This window comes from Hypoxylon trugodes, assembly GCF_022578975.1.
Source record: "Hypoxylon trugodes strain CBS 135444 unplaced genomic scaffold F4822scaffold_7, whole genome shotgun sequence".
In the NCBI taxonomy this organism is placed as follows: Eukaryota; Fungi; Ascomycota; class Sordariomycetes; order Xylariales; family Hypoxylaceae; genus Hypoxylon; species Hypoxylon trugodes.
Window position 1 is genome coordinate 1,844,411 of NW_026250022.1, and position 19,105 is coordinate 1,863,515.

A 19,105-nucleotide genomic window follows, 5' to 3' on the forward strand; every position below is an offset into this window, starting at 1 on the left:
CCGGCATGATTCGGATGAAAAAACCTACGACCTTCAAGCTTTCGTCGCTTTGACGTGTGCGTGCGGAAGAGTTTGAACTTTATATACCACTTTTCTTCAAAAATCCCTAAGGCAGATCAATCACGCACGATTAGCCCAGCCTGGTGTAATGGTTAGCACGGCGGTTGACACCTAGGTAAGCCAAAACGGGGATGATACGGCCTCTACCTAGGCCCAGAAGGGACCGCAGATCCGGGTTCGAGCCCTGGGGTTGAGATTTTTTTTTCTATATGATTTTGTATTTCACTATTTATTATTTATGGCCTATCGCCGCAAAGATGCGCGCACAGTCTGCGAGGAAGAGTACTTCCTCCTCGCAAATTTAACCAGCTGAGAGTCCGAAGGGACACCGACAGCCGGCGTTCTCGTTAATTAAACTACGCTGTCGGACGTCCTTCGAACTCCCAGCCAGTTAAATTTACGAGGAGGAAGTACTCTTCCTTACAAACCATGCGCACATATTTGTGGTTTTATAAGTCATCCATTATCTGGGTAGGCCGTTGCCGATTCATTTCCCCAAGTTTGAAAACCCCGTTGTCTGTCTGTCGCATGCCTTGACGATTGACGTACGTTGGGTAATTTGCCTCATAATCCAGTCCTAGCTCCTCTCCTATCGGAACCAAGATATTCAATCGGATTTCGACACAACGGGCAGGTATTTTGATTACTACTTTGGAACCACTTGTACAGACAAGTGCGGTGGAAGAGATTCTTGCACGTCTGGCAGCGCTTGTCTGGCGTCTTCTTATCGGTACTGATGATACTGTAGCAAATAGCACATTCGGTCTGCCCCTTCATCGCACCAACTATGTTACGGCGGAACGCGGTGAGACCATCGATAATGTTCCCGCCCTAGAGGATAATGTGAGAATTTCTGCGAAAGAAATGCGAATGACATATGGGAAAACTTACTGAAAAGGTAATGATACCCTGTGTTGTTATGATCCAGCTCTGCCATTTCCTCTCGTTAACCGCCACACGATTTATTCCCGCTACTGTGACTGTTTCAAGTGGATATTCTTGTGGGATCCTTATTACGATCGAGGCTTGCAGTTCATCCACTTCGTATCCGGCAGTTATCTCCTTGGCGGAACGGCTGATTTTAACAATTAATTCTTTTTCGTCTTCCGCGGGCGCTTCCTGGTTGTCCTTCCAGTGTGAAACGTCTTCCAAGGCCTCTTTTATGATAATTGGAGAGAAGTACTTAGTCATCCAATCTGCGACGGCAATTCTCGTCTGCTTCGAACGGCATTCGAGATACCACCCCTTGAATAGAGTGGGTACGTACTTCAGCACAAGGTAGAACAGATGAATAAGAAGCCACTGCATGTTCCTCTCATCAGTTTCGGCCTCCGCAAGAATGAGATCATACTTTTTAATCTGATCTTCCGTAAAATTGGCCTTTTCTATATTTAGGGGACGAGCCGCCGAGTGACCTAGAACATCAAATGTGAACTCTAGTAGAGGGCCGATGTAGTTCGCTGTCTTGAGATTTTCCGTATAATCACTTCGTACTTTAAATGACGCGGTTCCGAAGGAATCAAAGACCAGATGCCATGAGAGCAGGTATGAACGAATCGACCTAGGGAAATGAGGTATAGCAAGCTCGTCTGAGCAAGCCTCGAATGTTGGCGCGTCCAGAAGGAGAGACAGGAGCTCGCCGGGAAGCTGAGCATCTTTCTTCTCTAGGAGGATGTCTACGGATAAACTCTCTTGTGCAGCGGGTAATGCCTTATGAAGAACATTGAATGCCGCTGTTTGGACGTACTGAGATTCGCTCGCCAATAATCCATATAGTTCTGAGTAATCCTTAATGTGGTGTAAAGGAATTATCTCTACCTCTCGACAGATTATTGAATCCACAGTACTCACCGGCTGCGATATTCTTGTCCTGGGAATTTTGAGCAATCCAATTAATGCTTCCGAGGTTTTCTCCACAGATGACTGTAGGGTATCGACGAGGTCGTCGTTAGGGTCCTCCATTGACCGCAATGTGGTATAAAGACGGAGGGAGTGGTATATTTCTGCTATGCGGGGCTCAAGGGGATCGGCTTTAGATTTCGTCCAAAGGTATATGCAAAAATCTAACGATTTTTCCCAATAGGGACCATATACGTCCTTAACGCAAGGGAGGAGGTGTTGGAGAGAACGACAGGCTTCTGCTGCAAAATGAGAGTCGACCTCTTCGGGAGTATCAAACCACGAGGTGATTTGCTTGACTCCAAAAACCAATCGGTTATTCGCGACAGGAAGTTCTCCGAGGTCATATATTCGCATGCAGACATTGAGAAGTACGAGAACGATGAGAGCTTTCTCCTGGCCGAGATTGGCCCCCGCAGCATCACTGACTAAGCGATTGCAAAAATTACTTACTACCCTCGAAGAAGATATCGTTTCTCCAAGGCCGCTCAGGACAGCTATCGCGGGAAGGACGGTCGAAGGACTATTTTTGAGGATATCCAAATCCGCAAGCCATTGCTCCCCACGGGAGGGGAAGCCGTGTTTGTCCGCAAGCGCCTGAAGAATCTCGCTTAGAGCCTTCGCAGCGTATAGCCCCATAGGCGTCAGTGATCTGGACTCGTCGAGTAATATTCGTATAACGTCGTGCATCACCCTCGACGCTTTCGCGCCAGTCCCATCCCTCCACCCTTCAGCTTTATCAGCTATATCGATGATGACCCTTCGTGTAGGTGCGAGTAAAGTTCTCCTATCCAAAGTAGTCTCAACAGAAAACCTCGAGTCCAGGATTTTATCTTCGGTCTCGTCAGTCAACTGGTCTGATACTAATCCTGTAGTCAGACACAGGCATATCACTATCTCCACTTGTGTTTGGTGTGGTAAAGCGTTGGTCTGGAATCCCGAAGAAAGTAGATGGGTTAGGTATAATCCCATACGTTCCGGGATTGAAAAGCCGTATCTATCTCGACGTATGGGTGTATCGTCCGTTGCCGATGGCAATGTAGGGAGAAAGTAAGCACCACCAAGAGCACTCGTGATAGCGAAGGACGGTTTCGGTTTTTCTCGTAGGAAGAGAGCTAACTCCTCCCTCCATATTTTGGTATCCGGTATCAGCCGTTCTAGCTGTTCATTTCCGCTCGAGCCAGCGATGGCGGCTTGCGTGATTTGCCCAACAAGAGTTTCAATCCTAGGAAATTGTTAGTAACGATACATAACGAAATCAACGTAGAACTTACGAGAGCGAAGTTGAATCAGCAGTAGAAAGGCTTCTTTGCACCAATTCAGGTAATCTAGAACCACTAGCTGAAGGGTTACCCATCAATCCTTTTAGTATGGCTAGATCAGAGTTAGCGACGAATCGTTCAGACACGCTAAGCAAGCTAGCCATCAAGCTCATATGGGTCACCTCGTCCTGTAAAAGGAGGTCTGGCGCTTTTCCTGCTATGATGCGTAGGCCCTTGATCACGCCGGGATTAGGTTGGCCTAGACTATTCATGATACGGCTTCCGAGTTCTTTAATGAGCCTTTTTGCAGCATTATCCGTCAAGGTATTAAACGTGAATATAGTATTGAAAAGGTCCCAGCTTTGCTCTTTTGTGTTCACAGCCTGCATCAAGCACCGTTTTATCAATTCAGCTTGGAGCTCCTGCACCTGTTTAGCGAGTGCGCTGGCATGTTCAGTCGAGATTAATGTCGTGAGTGCTGATAAGACTCCGGGGTTTTCAATCTGCTCGAGGAGGATTGCAATGCTCGCATTCCAAATCTTGTTATGCTTCTGCTCTTGTTCAGGGATTCGGCCAATTAAATTAATACTAGAAAGGATATAAGGCGCGGATGAAGTTTGGAGGAAATCCGTTCCGTTTCTTGAAAGTAAATTCATTAAATGGCCGAGTATTTCGTCTGTAGCGTCTGAGGACTGCTTAAAGAGCCGAGGGGACAGTTGAAAGGCTGATTTCACAGTTGCTGCTATCCCAAATGGCTTCCAATTCCTTGTCTCTAGCAACTCTAAAAAGTCTTGAAGTAGTTCTAGGGAGTATTTGGCCGGTATATCTGGAATTGGGCGTTCGGTATTGATGGTTCTCTCATGAACGTCTGAAATCCAACCTGTCAAGGAAAACCACCTATGGCCCTCGTCGAGGATTGATTTTTGAGATATTTCATGCTCCTTAGATGTCTCTGGTAATGAACTGCGAGCTCGCGATCTGAACTCCTCTTTCCATTGGCTCCATGCCGACTCTGTGGCCTCCCTAACATCATTAAATGGAGAGATCGCTGTTGACGTATATGCTTTGATTAATATTAGCTGTTGGCTTCCTGATGACCACGATAACGTTTCAGGGCTTGAATGGATATAATGTGCAATGAGGGGGAAAATGTTTTCCTGTGCTATCTTGACTCGATCCTCAGAGGATTTGGCGACTGAGATAAAGCGCCTGGCAATGCCAAAATAGGTCGACCAACCATCGACGGCATTAGTGCGGGGCTCATCTCTTCTGGCTAGGCCTATAGCCACAGACTTTAAGAAGCCTAATGACTCGTCGAGCTCCTTTGGAAGTACATCAGCTGGAATGACTTCGATCAAGAGATTGAGCGATTCCCAGAACTTCGGTGTGCTACTTTGGGAACCTTTCTCTAAGAAGCTTTTCAATCTAGATGCCGACGACTTTTTTCCGCGGTAGTCAGATGTCCATATTGTTGGATGTTTTGCGGTCAGTTCAGTCAACACACTTATGTATTCCGCTGCAGAGCCTACTTGGCTACACTTTAATCCTTCGGCAACAAAGGTTTTGCTAAGCCGAGCAAGATCCGCCTCAATCCTTCCCGCTCGTTTCTCGAGGCATACGGATAAGAGTTGACAGGCCAATCGTCGCACAGTAGCATCATTGACAGTCACACTAGCCCATATCTTATCCTGCTCAAAAAATTGATCATAACTATCCTGATATTTCTCAATGTCTGAAAGGTCGAGTTTCTGTAGGAGATTTAGGACCAACGCGATGCTGCTTCCGAGCACCCGATAATACTTGGCTTCGGCGTCATCAGCATTAGTAGATCGCTCATCGCTCAGTGTATCCGGTGTCTCTTTCATGGCGTCGGATGCATAACTCAGAATTTGTGCCTGACATCGTTTCCAGAATTGTATTATCTTCTCCGGCGTTGTAAGAAAGGAGGAAAGCCCTTCAGTAGCAGCGCGAGATACAGCTTTGTCTTTGTCGAAGGTACCAGCAAGCCAAGAACCAACAATCTTGGGTATACGTTTTTCTGTGCGCTTGCGACCGGACTTCGTGAATTCGAATTGAAGTATGTGGGATAGCTCGCGGACACGGCGTGAATTGTCTATCGAGATGCGAGGGTATAATTGAACCTGTTGTAATATTATTGAATAAGCATGATGAGACATCAATTCACGCAATTTACACTCACCCAAGCTTCTATTATAGGCTCCTCTATGCCGCCATCTTGCTCATATGGGTGGGCCTGCACATATGTGACCAATTCTTCTAAGGCCTTTGCCTTGGTTGTCGCATCCTTTTTCTGTAGGTTCTTGAGCGATACGACAACGTTGGCGTCGGATACGGAAGATAGATCGGGTGGTTCGGCTAGATAGGAGAGATCGGTGTCTCTGGAGGAAGTCGAGAAAGCGCCAAAGGAACTGGGACCGAAACTGGTGGGCGCCTTGCCGCTTGTGGCACGCGACTTTGCCGGTTTCCGACTCATGGCAATAGGAGTCGTTTAGCTCCTCTAACCATCGAGATATTTTCTCATGTGCCGCACCGTCATCACTATTTTGAAAATGATTTATGTTAAATATTTAGAGAGTGATATTATCGATTTGGTTATGATTGAAGGCAAGCGAGTGTATAGATTATACGTGATGTATGTGATGTATGTGATGTTCGGCGTACGTAAGTAACAGCTTGCAATATTTAACGATGGAAGATGAAAGATGGAATATTTTGACCCCACGGTGGGGTAAATACTATGTGACGTCGCTTTATCCGACTTACATAAGCTACCCGGTCTGACTCAACCGGAATGGTCCGTGCATTTATGTATCTAGGTACTTTCTCGTTCCGGATTAGGCCGAAGTTTTCCACATTTATTACTTTCATTCACTCAACAAAGAAAAGGGATTGAAACTGACTTAGTCTATACATCGAAAGTTATGAGGGGAAGTCGGATATTCCTCTGTTATTCCTAACTCCCTACCTACCTCAACCCAAGCAATACTCTCACAACACAGAATAGAAATAACAAATCAGCGCATGATGCACGAATATGTATGTACGTCAATGTACTTGAAAAGCACTAACAGACACCCACCTGGGCATGTATGGTAGCTCGCTTTGATTTGGGACCAATGAGGCGTAACATTCCTTCCCCGCGAATCCCCCCGCTGCTCTGACTTCACTAAGTTTACACAGTATTACATGCACGGCGCTTGATACAGCTAAAGAACCTTGGAAGCTTCCCCTTCTCCGCATCATTCTCTCCACCTTTTCCCTAATAACTCAAGCTCCAACTGTACCTTATACCTTAATTACGACTTAGTCTCATTGCTTACACCCAAGTGTAACTGTACTTTGTTTCGAGAGTACATGTATCTAGCAACTTAATAGAATAACTCACTTATAATAACACTGTGCTTGAGGGGACCCCAGCTCAACCTTAGCGAATAACTCCCGCTTCAAATCAACAAGTTCCGAAGCTCCCCGCTTCCAAGTTCAACCTTCTCACATCCATTTCCTTTCTCTTTCATACCCAAAAGCCTCGGCCGAGATAGGTAGGTAAGTTATAAAACCTATCTTCTCTAGCCAGCAGATGATTTCGAAATTATATTCATGATTGAACTGTTGGTTCTATGTAAGTACCATTATTCTAGGCAGACACCCCATTGCATCAGCTCATGAATGGTGGCAACATCCATGAAATTCACTCTACTTTCATTCTCACCTACTCACGATCATTGCTAATCACTTTGTCCTTTCTGTAGGTGAACGGTGAAGGATGCGCTCGTTGTCTACAACTCAATCAACATGTTAACCCACGCCGTTTGCCAACCCATCTCTAAGCCCAGGTCTCTTCAGACCATGGCCATGGCACGTACTGCCTCACGACCCACGAGCGCCTCTTTGTTGAAGTTAGGCCACACCCAACAAACCCGTACATTCTTTCGCTTTGGCTTGTGGTATTCCTATGTAGACCCCGAGTTCCAAAGAGAACTAAGACGCCGCCATCATATGCTTAAACATAAATATGTTGCATCAATCAATAGGAGGTTGTCATGGGACCAACGTTCCCTCGACGGCCATCCAAGAGTTGTTCTAAAGCATATGCTTCGCAAGTACTGGAACCCGACTCGGGCGACATGTGGTTCACGTTTTGTTAACCAAGACGAACTGGACGCTCGGTATAGACAAAGCCAAAGTGCTCGAGATGCGGCATCTGAGTTTATGAGAAGGCCATGGTCACACCATCGCCGTTTCGCCTGGATGAGTAGTTATGGGGATCACAATCCGTCTCGACTTGACCATAGTATGTGGAAAAGATCTTGGGCCCACCGAACCCCATGGAACATAACCCGGTCTAATAGACGCACAACAGAGTCAGCAAGTACAGAAACACATTCAGATGTCCAACGTAAACAAGCTGCCGGTATGCCACCTATTGATGATTACATCATCGATCCCATTACGAACCGTAAGGTTCCAAGAACAAACGACCTAACCGAGGATATAACGTCACCCTCAGCCGAATCGTTTAAGACATATAGGGCCCAGTTTAGCACCCTCAAACCTCCCAAGGCTGAAGAGAACACAGGCCCCATCCATTCCGATGGACCGCCTCCCCCTTCGGAGCTCAAAGAATATGGTCAAGTCAGTATCGACGACGCGTTGGTTAACGGCGCTGACCATACTTATGACGGATTATCGACATCTGGAGATAACACAGCGCCTCCCAGACACCCTATCATGGAGAGTGAAGAGTACGCCCTTAACCATCTCCCTCCCGAGGAGTCAGACGAACAGTATGATGACTCTCGCAGATACCAGGAATATCAACGCGGCGAACTCGACGAGCTTAACGAGCAAGTCCACGACCCAACTAAGGAGTATAAGGACTTAGATAAGTACAAAACATACGGGGCTAGCGAAGCACAAGATGCTGCACCAGAAGCACCCCAGGACCCTGCAGAAATGCAAAGGTATAACACCTACACGTACGATGAAGATACAAAAGTCGAGAGCCAAACGGAACAATATGAGGATCTAGGTCAGTACGGGCCATACAAATACCAGGAAGCTGCGAAGAAAGACGAGTCATCCCCGAAGTATGATGATCTCGACAAGTATAAGCATTATGATGATAACGGTAAACCCGTGGATGACTCGATACCCAAGTATGAAGATTTGGACAAGTACAAAACGGCTGACCTCAATGATTCCTTCGCGGAGGAGCAACCCTTCCAGCAATATGGAGACCTAGAAAACTATAGGAAGTTCAAATATCAGGAGCTCGAAAACAACGAAACCCCCGAACGAGACATTGTTGCGGAAAGTCTTAAAGAATTCGATGCGACAGTACCGTCGGAGCCAATCATAGACCCAATTGAAAGTCCTAGCTCCAGCATCGCTAATAGGCTTCGAAACTTGGATCTCGATGATACACCTTATTCCACAAATTCGGATTCGGATTCGAATTCATTTTCCCCATCGTCAGCTAGTTCTAACGTCCAAAAGCCACACCTCACAACCCAAGATAGTGACGGCCGAACGGCTCAAAGCAAATTGACCGGTAACTATGCTCGCGATTTCCCGGAAGACTTCTCAGAATCATGGACGCCTCGAACTTCGAATGCAAATCCTGAATCCGAGGTAGAGTTAGAATCAAATGCCCCTAGTGAACGAACTGCGCACATCCAGGCAGCTGAGAAGGAATACTCTGATCGACTTTCCGAGTCTACGAATTCTGCGCAATTGGAAACTAGCCTGGATAGGCAGCAGGCTGAACCAAAGTTGGAACCAGCCCTCCACCGGCATGATCCAGAGCCTACGAAAAGTACTTTTAATCACCACTCTAGAACAGAGGCCGAAGTTGACCCGTACTCCAGAGAACCCCAAGGCTTAGAAACTTCATATACTAAAGAATGCGACGGAGAGCACATACCGCCAACATTCGCCAAGACGTATGGAAACGAAGAAAGGGAAGTAGCCCCGGATTATTCATTAACACAGGACGATATGCAGAGCGTTCATCAGTTCGATTCATTTTACCACAGAGACCCTGAAGTAGACGGCCGGCCACCGCTTTCATCGCTCGAACCAGATTCGAAGACCGAATCAAGCCACATCCCCGAACCGACGGTATATAGGATCTTAGCCTATGATCCAACCATGCAAAAGATTAACACTGCCGAGACGACGTCAGTTGTACCTGATCAAGCTTCTCCATTATCACCAGCCGAGGTATTACTTCGGTTGTCAAACCCAACCAAATTCTTCCCACATTTTGCGCCCCTGCAAGCTGAGGGCTTCGAGATTGTATCCGGTGGTGGAGACGTCTTGGTCTTCCGCCATGTCCGACCTGGGAAAGTACCGCATCAAAATAAAACGACCGCAGTCAACCCCATCGATATGATGGGCAAACCAACGGCGCTACCTAATGCAGCGGCATTTGTTTCGCCAACGGGATTCGTCAATTATGACATGCCACAAGTCGAAGAGAACCCAGCACCACCTTTCCGCTCCAACATTGATGTTAGAAGGGAAGAACCTGTTTTCAGCGGCCCTAAGTCGACGCCCGAGGAGGCTCGAGAGCGATCGAAGAAAAGCCTCGGGAAGCGCGCGCTGATTGGTGGTGCTTGGGTCGCTGGAATCTCATATGCACTTGGCGTTGTTAGCGAATATTTCATAACTGGCGGAGCTGATGGTCGGGGACCTACCGGGTTTTGATTTTGGGCGTGGTTATGGTTATCGCAGACGGTCATTTTACAATGTTGTCCACGCACGAATGAGTTACGTTGTATAGGAGTATCGGGCTTGTACGATCTTACATTGTGGGCATTGTGCTAGGTTCTTGTAATGGGATTATGGGCTCGGAGGATACCTCAAGGCGTCGGGTTTTCCAACCGTTGAAACTCTCTGCTTTGTTGTAGGAATATTTTGGTTATTACGCATATCATCACTACCCCCTTCTTCGCCCTGTACAGTGCAGCTTGCTCTTGAGGTTTAAGCGCTCACACCCCATTCTACATGTATTATGAAGATTCTAAGCCCACATGAATTCGATATCACTTACCTACTACCTATAAGAACTAATTGATTTTGGTCTAATTAGAATTCGTAAATAAGATGGGCGTGGCAAGCTCGTGACTAAATATTAGAACTAATTCAACCCAACTAATCAAATATAATCACCCAAACCTAAGAAGATTATCAGGCGATATGAGCCAATTTTATGAATTTGTTACTCAATTTCAACTCGTGAATGAGGAGTTATCGTGTCTTTTTGTACCTCCTCGGAATATTATCATATGTGTACGTATGCAGGATATTATTCGTAACAGTAGGTCAATGTACTCCCACTGTATGTCCACCATTTTCCAGCCTTCCTTCTTCCCGTGTCTTCCGATATTTTCCATGTTTGCCCGCTAAAGCTAGCTAATAGCACCACTGAAATGCAGCATGTGTCTGCTCTAATGCACACCCCGAAACGCTACCAACCTCAAAGAAATGTACCTAGCTTTCAGACCCCTAGGTTGGTTTTTGTATATTTTGTTGCTTAAAAGTTGAAACGTTTGTTCATGAGTGAGAGAGTGAGTGAAGATTGGGTCTCAAATGTTAAGTTGTTTGAGAAATCCATAGTTGTAGGTTGATAGACAGACAGGCGGTTTACTTGCGCTCGGTGAAGCCCGGACCTTCTTGGATGTCCTGGACGCCACTCATCTGCATCTGTAGTGCATGTTTGCGGTCTTCCCGGTGGTACTAGTGGGGGGAAAGCAGAACTCGAGTTAGTAAAGTTCGTGTACCTATTCCTCTTGCCTAAAAATTGTGGTATTTGGAGGTAAAGGAAAGAAGGGAAGAGAAGCTAATGTTATTTAAGGGATGGGATATTAAGAAGGGGTGATCAACTTACGCTTTGCTTTCGTCCAATAGATGGTTTCCAGCTATCAGTACGACTTATAGCACGAGCGGCTTCCTTCTCATGCTGAGGGCTTGTAGGACCCTGCGGAGTAGAAGCGGGAAGGTTGGCAACGTCAATTCGAATAGTGCTAGTTGCCATGATGAAAGTTATAATATATTGGTATGGTAATTTCTTTTGTTTGAGTCAGATATTGTCTGATTTCCAAAATGTAGGAGTTGGTATAAGTTAATTCGATGGAATATACTTGATTGAAATACGAGAAAGAGCCTAGAGTTCCGTGGACCATCAGGGCGTTTTATAGAAGACAAAAGGAAACTAAGGCCTGCATGTTATCATATGTAATTACCTGCCTAGGTATCAACCCAGAGCAACACCCAGATATCTAGCCTGGAATGTTCGTTTTTGAAAAGAGGGTCGTTCTAGATCGCGATGAAGCATACGACATTGCGGTGCAGATCACCAGGTTTCGTCTTGCAGCGCCGGCAGACTGGTAGCCTCAGCGGTGCATTTTGCGCATTTTTAGCAGGATAAGCTGCATAAAAATGGATCGATGTGATGGCGATAATGGAAAAAGGAGAAAGGACTTACAGCGAGCAACATGAGCTTAAGCAAGAATGCGGGGTAGCTCCTGTCCGATAAGCTCCTTATCGCCGTGGCAAACCCCCCATAAATTTCTCACACCGTCATCGCCTTTCTCAATCACGTTAACTTTGACATCACCAAATGCGCATTTACAACATTTATTTTTATCGCAACTTCACACCTAAGTACGTTCAACTCCTAGTACTAGATATTCATCATGACTAGAACCAAACTAATTATGATTTGAGGATAGAATTGTCATTATCCTTTTATAAAGGAGGGTTCGGCATATATAACTTTTGTATAATTTCACCTCTCCTCTAATGGCTTCTATCGTCAGAACAATCAGCGATGATATGAAGCAGGTGAATTTCCACGCTCTCCTCCACGACTCTCCACCTCTGGATGATGCAGCGGGATATCATGAAAGCAACAGCACACCATAAACTCCAGTCAAAAATTGAAGCAATCAAATAAAACCAACCAACCAACGCCATCTGCTATGCGAAAGAACTAGCAATAATGCAAATACCATCGCCGACCGCCGACACCGAAAATCATGGGGCAGCGGAAATGTGCCTATTTTCCATGAGGTATATCACCCGGTTTGATAATAACTAGGGCGATGCCGCAGGCTCAGAAATCCAAACTCGGGGAGTGCAGTCAGCTGCTTGGGTAACTATGGAGTCTTTGGGCGCTTCCAGTAGTATTGCTAATGTCCATATTAGTATTTTTACTCTTAAAATGATGACTATGAGGAGTAATACCTTATGTTGCTTCCTGCAAGCCCTTAAGCTAGGCTTCCTCAAGCCATCCGTCACGGTATGACGTCGGTCGTCATCGGTATCATGCTCAGGAACGTAATAGTATTCGCTCTCGAGTGGCTTGCCAGCTGCGTCCTTTCCTTGACGAGTGATAACGCCAATGCAGGCTGTTGATTCGATGAGACCACGCAATTGGACCTTGGTGAGATCCTTCTTCTCTTCGGCTGGGAGGTTATTCATTATCGCCGTTAGCGGGTTGCTCGCTAATCGAGAGTATGCCAACTGGTTAACGACGTGGTTCCTGATTGCGGCGATGTCGATACTAGCGTTGATAGCCTCCTCTGGCTCTGCTGAGTGCTGGGTTGTGGTAGGTCCTGAAAGGCTACGAGAAGGCTGCTCGGGAGATCGTGCAGTTACGGCTGCCAGACGACCCGAAAGGTTGGCTCCGAAAGGCCCGAAAGAATGAACGAAGGGATCGTTTTCCTCGTCCGGATCGTCTTCGGGGTCACTCAGATCACTAGAGAAGCTGTTGGTAATCTCGGTTTGCGCAAATGATACATCCGCAGCCGAAGGTCCCGACGGCTCTTCGCTACCATCCTCATAAATTTGAATAGCCTCATTCGGGTCGTTGTTTAACAGAGCATCACTTGGGCTTACAGACGCATTATTGTTAGGCGATGGAGATTCAGGCGACCTTATGCGTGCCTGTCGTCGCAGAGGGCTTGATTGCAAGAAGTCCGATGCAGGACCATTATGACGTCGAGGGCGTGGTGAATCGTCCCATGACGAGTCAGACAAATTGGTAATAGATTCACGTCTCGTTCGCGTTGGCCAATGGACCAGAACCCTGGCGTCCTGGACGTCTATCATGATCACCGCCTCCTCTGTTTCTGAGGTGAAGGTATCCCCTTTGGCCAATTCCCATGTTCGGCCCTGGCAATGAATTTTCAACCCATTCCAACCATTGCAGATAATTTCGATTCTATTCGGTTCGAATGGATCAGCAGCTGGGATATATCGTGCCTTTACATGCACACGAGAAACATGGTTGTTGCTCGAAAGATGGTAATGGGAAGAATTGCTTGATCGACCCATTAATAATATATCGCCGTTCTCGCTAAGTTGGACAGATGGTACGGCAGATAGGGGAGCTCGCTCGGACGCGGCAGTCTGTGGACGCTCAACTTCAGGCCGGGAAGCTTGAACGCGTGGGGGAGACGATGACAGGATACCCGTGCTCGATGTAGGAACGGGCGTCGGATACTTGTGGAACGCGCTCGCATTGAGCGTTCCGAGTCGAGCCTGCTTTAATGGCCTCGGACATCCAGGAGAGGACGATAGTGGTTCAAAGGGAGGCAATAGAGACGACGCAGGTCGCTTTACGCCGAGAATGCTTGACGAAGAGGCAAATGCAGGAGGTAGCGTAGGCTCCTCTGAAGTCTTACCGTCCATCTTCTTAACGGGTGAAGACATGATAGAATGAGAGACTAATTGTACATGTAGAGAGGGAAGATGTAGTAAATGGAAATGAAATGATAGGAAAGGGTTGAGAGATTGTAATAATGGATTGGATAGTTTAGAAGGAGGGATTGAGAAAAGGGTTGAAATGAATTGAGAGAATAAGAAAATTGGCAGGCTCTGTAATTGTGAAAGTATCACAGACAGATTGTATGCCCTGCACAGCACAAATAGTAAAGTTATGTGCAGTGTGGGTTCTTTCCTAAGTGCGCGTCTCTCAGTCGGACCTTCGCGGTGCGCGTTCACTACACGCTCTTTTTTTAGCTAGATCTTCCCCTCTCTTTCTCCACCTTCCGTCCACCTACACGGTATGTTTAAGTGCATACCATGCATATGACCCGACGAAAGTCCAAGCGTCTTTTTGTACAAGAGCAAACTTTCTAACTTTTGTGGCTGGTAGATGGAACGATTGACAATAGAGAAGTTGCGACGGACTTTGTTTGCAGGAAAAATAAAGTGATGTAGCCACACAAAAGTGATTCTTTCTTTTATTTAAGGTTTCAAGAACTGGCCATGTACACTTGGTCCGACCTTGGTGACCTTGGTGGGGAAAAGAATAGCTGGTAAGGCAGTAGGCGCGACGACCTTGTGGCTGGGATTTGGTGCTAGAGATCTTTTTAAGCACTGTCACGTTTCAATGGTGGCCCCACTTTAGCGCGACTTCTAGGCGTTTGGAACGCGATTTCTCCTCTTTAGCTAAGCTAAATTACCACCAACTAAAGTCGCAGTTGCTTCATCCCATTGCATCAAATTGCATATCTGAGAAGAACCTGCTTCAACGCGTTTTTTAGTGTCGAGCAATCGGCTAATTTAGCTGACCAGCCCCCTAATTGCAACCGCGTTAGTGGATTTAGACACCAAACTTTTAGGATTACACCGCCTAAGAATGAGAGTTTATGAACTTGAATAGCAACTTACGTACTGCATTAAGGTACACATACATAACTGTATAAGTCCTGTTTTTGGTGTAGTATAAGATTCTATAATTGATAGAAGGAGCAAATGACATCTGTCCCCAATTGTACCCATTGAATGACGACGTCGGTAATCTTTTTAAGATCTTAGCCGAGATGGGCACCTCCTCCACTTCCACACATCATTCGCATTTAATTGCCAAGCATAAAGAATCAATGATTATATACACCACACATTCGCAATTCGAACCTTCGTTCAATCAAGATACGTATATATAGGTATTTCATATTTCAATACGTACTAGAGTTATGCTATGCTATTGGTCATAAAGAACTAAACTACATAAAAAACGAGCTCTTATATGACTCGTTCTGGTATCATCGACAAACATGTTTGAAATCCAGCAAACCCACAAGGCGGCATTACAATGCCTCTTCGCCAAGACGGAGGATATATAAAAAATGTGCTGTTACCCGATTGTCAGCCAACCAGTCAACATCATTCGCGCCGTCAGCCGGTCGTGTGCATTCAATTCATCTCCCCAACCTCTCAAGTGTTTAATTCGTTACACTTGACCGAAGACGCGTCCCCACCGCCTAATCCACCTCCACGATCGAAGATTTCTTCAAGCCTTTTAATTATGTAATTTGGCCGATTTCTTTACTTTGCTATCAACTTCCAGAGAAAAAAAAGAGTAAATGGGTGGGGCGACTTTCATATATGAGAATTGCGCCGGGTATCTTCCTATGCGAAACATTCCATGTCGATCGAATACGTACGTGAACCGTTAGGGGGAAGTAAGGGGGTAGATAACAGATAGATAATGAGGGATGTGATGAAGATGGTAAGTTTGAATAATATTAAGTGTGGTGCTGAATTACCACGCTGCCTGGCTAATTCGTTTAATTTCTGCTGCTTGATTTCGTTTAGACGGCGTTTGGTCGTGCTTCAGCATTTCGGTATACTCTGCTCTTCTACGAATAAGGAAGGCCAGCGACAGCATGTAATCCGTTTCGTATTTGCTGGAAGAGATATGCATTAGAGGCTTAATGACAACACCGGCCAGGCGTTCAGCTGTCATATCGTTCTTCTCTTCTGCCTGCGCAACATCGGCCCATAGATTGAGCAGCAGCTTGAATAACGTACGGCTTGGCCCCCGAAGACCGCCGAGTGCCTCTTCCCAGAAGTCGATGCACTGGTCGAGTCGCAGGGCGTGGGAGCCCGAGAGTGTGGCTTGTCTCGAAAGGGCGATCCATCGCTTAGCGAGTGTTTCTGAAATTAGGGGTTTCGGGAGTTGGGAAAGGAAGAGGAGTATCAAATCAGCAGCATCATATACGCCAAAGTTGTTCCAATTCACATCGTCACCGTATGTCGGAGCACTGCTGAAGATGTCCTTTAACTTCTGCACCCGGTAACCGTCGCCTGGTTCTGCAAAGATATCTGGTGCTTCTACTCCTTCATTCTTCAGGAAGAAACAACACTTCTGCATGCATAGAGGGAAATCTCGTCGAGACGACCCTCCGTTGCCCGAGTGATGTGTCTTGGAGGTTCCTTTCGCAACCTGCATACTCTTCTGGAGTGAGACACCGAAAATTGCATTGGAGCTTGGACTTTCGGGTTCGTTCACGAGAAGCTCTGGACTCCACATTGGCAATTTCTTGAAAGACACCGACAGTCTATGGCTACCTCTTCTCACCAGACTAGCCTGAATGATGGGAGTTGCGGGTACAGTATCCGTTCCAGTCGTCGACGTTGTTGATCGTGTTTGCGGTCTGTTATCTGAGATTGCATGTCTAATAGGTCCAAAGAACTTCCCAAAACCTCTAGTTTTCGCCACGGAAGGCGGCGATCCTGATGATCGACCTTCAGAACTAATCTCGGTAACAACACCATATGGGTTCGGGTTCGTTGGCGAATCTGGGACTGGTTCGAACGGGGTGACCATATTATTTCGAGCCTGCTCGAGTCTCTTAATATCCTTCGGCGGTGGAGTCGGGGCTCGACTGGGTATGCCAACAAAGTGCGCCATTAACTCTTCAATTGTTGGGATATTGTCGTCATCAGGCTTCGCCAGCGCATCATTAAGTGTCTTGAAGACGGGTTCAACGCTGACGTCGATAGCGCTGTCCGGTTTGTTGCCCACGTAAGCCCCGAACAACTCGTTCTCCCCTACAAAAGCACCCTGGTCTGGGCTTTGGTCACCCTCCTTAATGCTTTGTTCTTTAATACTTTGCTCGACCTCATGCTCATTCTCCTTGTCGCTGACAATTCTTTCGGCATATAACTTCAAACTGCTCATATACTCGTAAAGGCTAAATTCATCCTCTCTTTTCTCGAATTCGCTAGGTAATCGTATTCGCAGTTGGCTCATCTCGACTAGGATTCGCGAAACATCTTCCATAACGTCGGCGCTATTCTGATGTCTTTGTATCGTATTTCGCTTGTTGGGTTCTACGTCGGAGGTGACATCTCGAATCGTAGTTCTATTAATCTTCATTAGCAACACTCTTCTCCCCATATGATCGCATCGCACATACGCTCCAACTAGATCCAGCGCAAGGCCAAGAACGGCCTTGTGCGCCTCCAGAGAGGTTCTAAACGTCGCAGTCTCTTTCCTTCCTGAGGCTAACCATTGTGATCTCTTCTCTTGCTTCGGTAGTTCTTCGCTGTTCAAAGTAGATATGCTTGCATCCAGTTGATTCACTACATTATAGCAATGTTCGAGGACCGCAGGCACCCGCTCTGCCAACTCCGGAGGAAATAGACCAGCATCTTCCTTCAGGAAATCCAGGACGCTTTGCAGCGAGTGCAACTCGCGCGAAACGCCATCTATATCGGATCGAGCTTCCCGTACCTCACGGACGAAGCCATTAAGTATATTGTTAGTTGTGGTAATAGTATTACCGAGATTAGTGCACTCGGTTGCAATAGACCTTCGAATCATCCAAGTCAGTGTTTCGGATGCACGAAAAGGGCGTTCGGAAGAGGTTTGCTGGGAGAGCACCCACTGTGACTCCATCGTGGTGTTGACCCGCGGTCACCCACAGTTCCAAGTTTCTATCCTCCAAGAGCGCAAGGCATCGACCACATATATTACTCACGATAATAAGGTGATAATAAGCGGTAACGGTAGGGTGGGGGGTTCGGAGGATGGGTTTTGGTCTCACGCACTATATCAAAAAAGTTTGGTTCATACAATGCGGACGAAACCTATAATAAAGCGGAAGCCTTGTCATCACTTTCGACATAACCAGGCACACCTAAACCGACCAGGGCTCTCACCTACTTTACAGACGAGCTCTAAAATTACGGCCGGGGGCACCGACGGGTAGTTGTGGAATACATATAACCAGTTCAAAAGAAGAAGCTCGTAAGAAACTTCTTACTCGTACGTACGCAGGTACGTCCGTCCGCACAAGTAGCCAAGATCGAAAAAGAAACGGGGTTTACACAGACCATCCGCACGCAAGCCCAGCTCTCTGGCTCTCTACCTACGATACATGTGCGCGTACATAGTAATAGGTACCAAGTACAGTACTATGTGTTAGAGGAGGCGGATTTTCCTACGAGTTTCCCATATGAAATCCATCTTAAGAGCTAGCATGGATACCCCATGTACTGCCAATCTCCCCTCCTGTAACGTGCCCTTGTTCTTCTTAACTCCCCCGCTCACACGTGCATATTCCGTCAAGTTCAGTGCAACATCGAGCCGTCTTAGCGGCCGGCTAGCTGTACTCGTTGTAGCTGTGTACACAATAAGGGCGCAGGAAATGGTGTGAACAAGAGGGCCCCCCTGCTTAACATCGTCTAAACAAGCTTGCGCGGGCTTTTCTATAACCGACCTTGACCTAACTAAAATCAACCAAGCTGCCGGCTGACCTCCACCAAACTATTAAAGCTTAGGGTCGCACTGCAGCATATTTCTGCAACATATTTCCAGGTTGGCAGGTTGTCAAGCTTGCTTCTAGTCCCTGGTAGAGAGGAAATGCTATAGTGCTTGCAATACCGCCAAGTCAAGCGCTTAGGCAGTGCGGCGTGGACGCTGCGGTTTGCTCACTTTGCAGTTGGGGTTTTCCTCTCACACTTCCAAGAAGAGGAACCGAGTTTTGGTTGCTCAGCTCACCCCGTCTGTAGCCGACACCCATCATCGTTTGATGAGCCGGCTAATCCTTTCGAGATTTGGG

The 19,105-nt window shown here is 46.7% G+C and overlaps 5 protein-coding genes and 1 non-coding gene across 6 annotated transcripts; 2 read left to right on the forward strand and 4 right to left on the reverse strand.

Moving 5' to 3' along the window:
- Positions 1-5,929, reverse strand: F4822DRAFT_321485 (uncharacterized protein). The gene is made up of 4 exons (XM_051455473.1): positions 5,422-5,929; positions 3,234-5,362; positions 952-3,184; positions 1-891 (listed from the first exon to the last, which is right to left on the reverse strand). Exons 1-4 carry the CDS (start codon positions 5,713-5,715, stop codon positions 625-627), a joined length of 4,923 nt encoding a protein of 1,640 aa, XP_051312379.1. The 5' UTR covers positions 5,716-5,929; the 3' UTR covers positions 1-624.
- Positions 135-256, forward strand: F4822DRAFT_t91. Its single transcript has one exon. It is a non-coding gene; the product is annotated as a tRNA-Val (tRNA).
- Positions 5,930-6,695: 766 nt separating the features above from the next.
- On the forward strand, positions 6,696-10,196 carry F4822DRAFT_321635 (uncharacterized protein). The gene is made up of 3 exons (XM_051455476.1): positions 6,696-6,861; positions 6,992-7,653; positions 7,750-10,196. Exons 2-3 carry the CDS (start codon positions 7,035-7,037, stop codon positions 9,948-9,950), a joined length of 2,820 nt encoding a protein of 939 aa, XP_051312380.1. The 5' UTR covers positions 6,696-6,861; positions 6,992-7,034; the 3' UTR covers positions 9,951-10,196.
- A 574-nt stretch (positions 10,197-10,770) lies between these two features.
- F4822DRAFT_321607 (uncharacterized protein) lies at positions 10,771-11,548 on the reverse strand. Its single transcript, XM_051455475.1, has 3 exons — positions 11,493-11,548; positions 11,134-11,313; positions 10,771-10,982 (listed from the first exon to the last, which is right to left on the reverse strand). The coding sequence occupies exons 2-3, from the start codon at positions 11,278-11,280 to the stop codon at positions 10,890-10,892; spliced, it is 240 nt and encodes a 79-aa protein (XP_051312381.1). The 5' UTR covers positions 11,281-11,313; positions 11,493-11,548; the 3' UTR covers positions 10,771-10,889.
- Positions 11,549-11,751: 203 nt separating this feature from the next.
- On the reverse strand, positions 11,752-14,576 carry F4822DRAFT_410652 (uncharacterized protein). The gene is made up of 3 exons (XM_051458785.1): positions 12,486-14,576; positions 11,978-12,430; positions 11,752-11,909 (listed from the first exon to the last, which is right to left on the reverse strand). The coding sequence occupies exons 1-2, from the start codon at positions 13,959-13,961 to the stop codon at positions 12,404-12,406; spliced, it is 1,503 nt and encodes a 500-aa protein (XP_051312382.1). The 5' UTR covers positions 13,962-14,576; the 3' UTR covers positions 11,752-11,909; positions 11,978-12,403.
- A 534-nt stretch (positions 14,577-15,110) lies between these two features.
- On the reverse strand, positions 15,111-18,356 carry F4822DRAFT_410656 (uncharacterized protein). Its single transcript, XM_051458786.1, has 3 exons — positions 17,930-18,356; positions 17,459-17,854; positions 15,111-17,404 (listed from the first exon to the last, which is right to left on the reverse strand). Exons 1-3 carry the CDS (start codon positions 17,938-17,940, stop codon positions 15,799-15,801), a joined length of 2,013 nt encoding a protein of 670 aa, XP_051312383.1. The 5' UTR covers positions 17,941-18,356; the 3' UTR covers positions 15,111-15,798.
- Between the last annotated feature and the right edge of the window lie 749 nt (positions 18,357-19,105).

Coding starts and splice junctions, on each gene's coding strand:
- F4822DRAFT_321485 (XM_051455473.1), bottom strand. CDS start 5,715: ATGAGTCGGAAACCGGCAAAGTCGCGTGCCACAAGCGGCAAGGCGCCC. Junction 5,363..5,421: donor AGCCTATAATAGAAGCTTGG/GTGAGTGTAAAT, acceptor ATATTACAACAG/GTTCAATTATACCCTCGCAT. Junction 892..951: donor AGGGTATCATTACCTTTTCA/GTAAGTTTTCCC, acceptor ATTATCCTCTAG/GGCGGGAACATTATCGATGG.
- F4822DRAFT_321635 (XM_051455476.1), top strand. CDS start 7,035: ATGTTAACCCACGCCGTTTGCCAACCCATCTCTAAGCCCAGGTCTCTT. Junction 7,654..7,749: donor CCAACGTAAACAAGCTGCCG/GTATGCCACCTA, acceptor CGTCACCCTCAG/CCGAATCGTTTAAGACATAT.
- F4822DRAFT_321607 (XM_051455475.1), bottom strand. CDS start 11,280: ATGGCAACTAGCACTATTCGAATTGACGTTGCCAACCTTCCCGCTTCT. Junction 10,983..11,133: donor CTATTGGACGAAAGCAAAGC/GTAAGTTGATCA, acceptor TCCCCCCACTAG/TACCACCGGGAAGACCGCAA.
- F4822DRAFT_410652 (XM_051458785.1), bottom strand. CDS start 13,961: ATGTCTTCACCCGTTAAGAAGATGGACGGTAAGACTTCAGAGGAGCCT. Junction 12,431..12,485: donor GGAAGCAACATAAGGTATTA/CTCCTCATAGTC, acceptor CATTAGCAATAC/TACTGGAAGCGCCCAAAGAC.
- F4822DRAFT_410656 (XM_051458786.1), bottom strand. Junction 17,405..17,458: donor GCGCTGGATCTAGTTGGAGC/GTATGTGCGATG, acceptor GAAGATTAATAG/AACTACGATTCGAGATGTCA.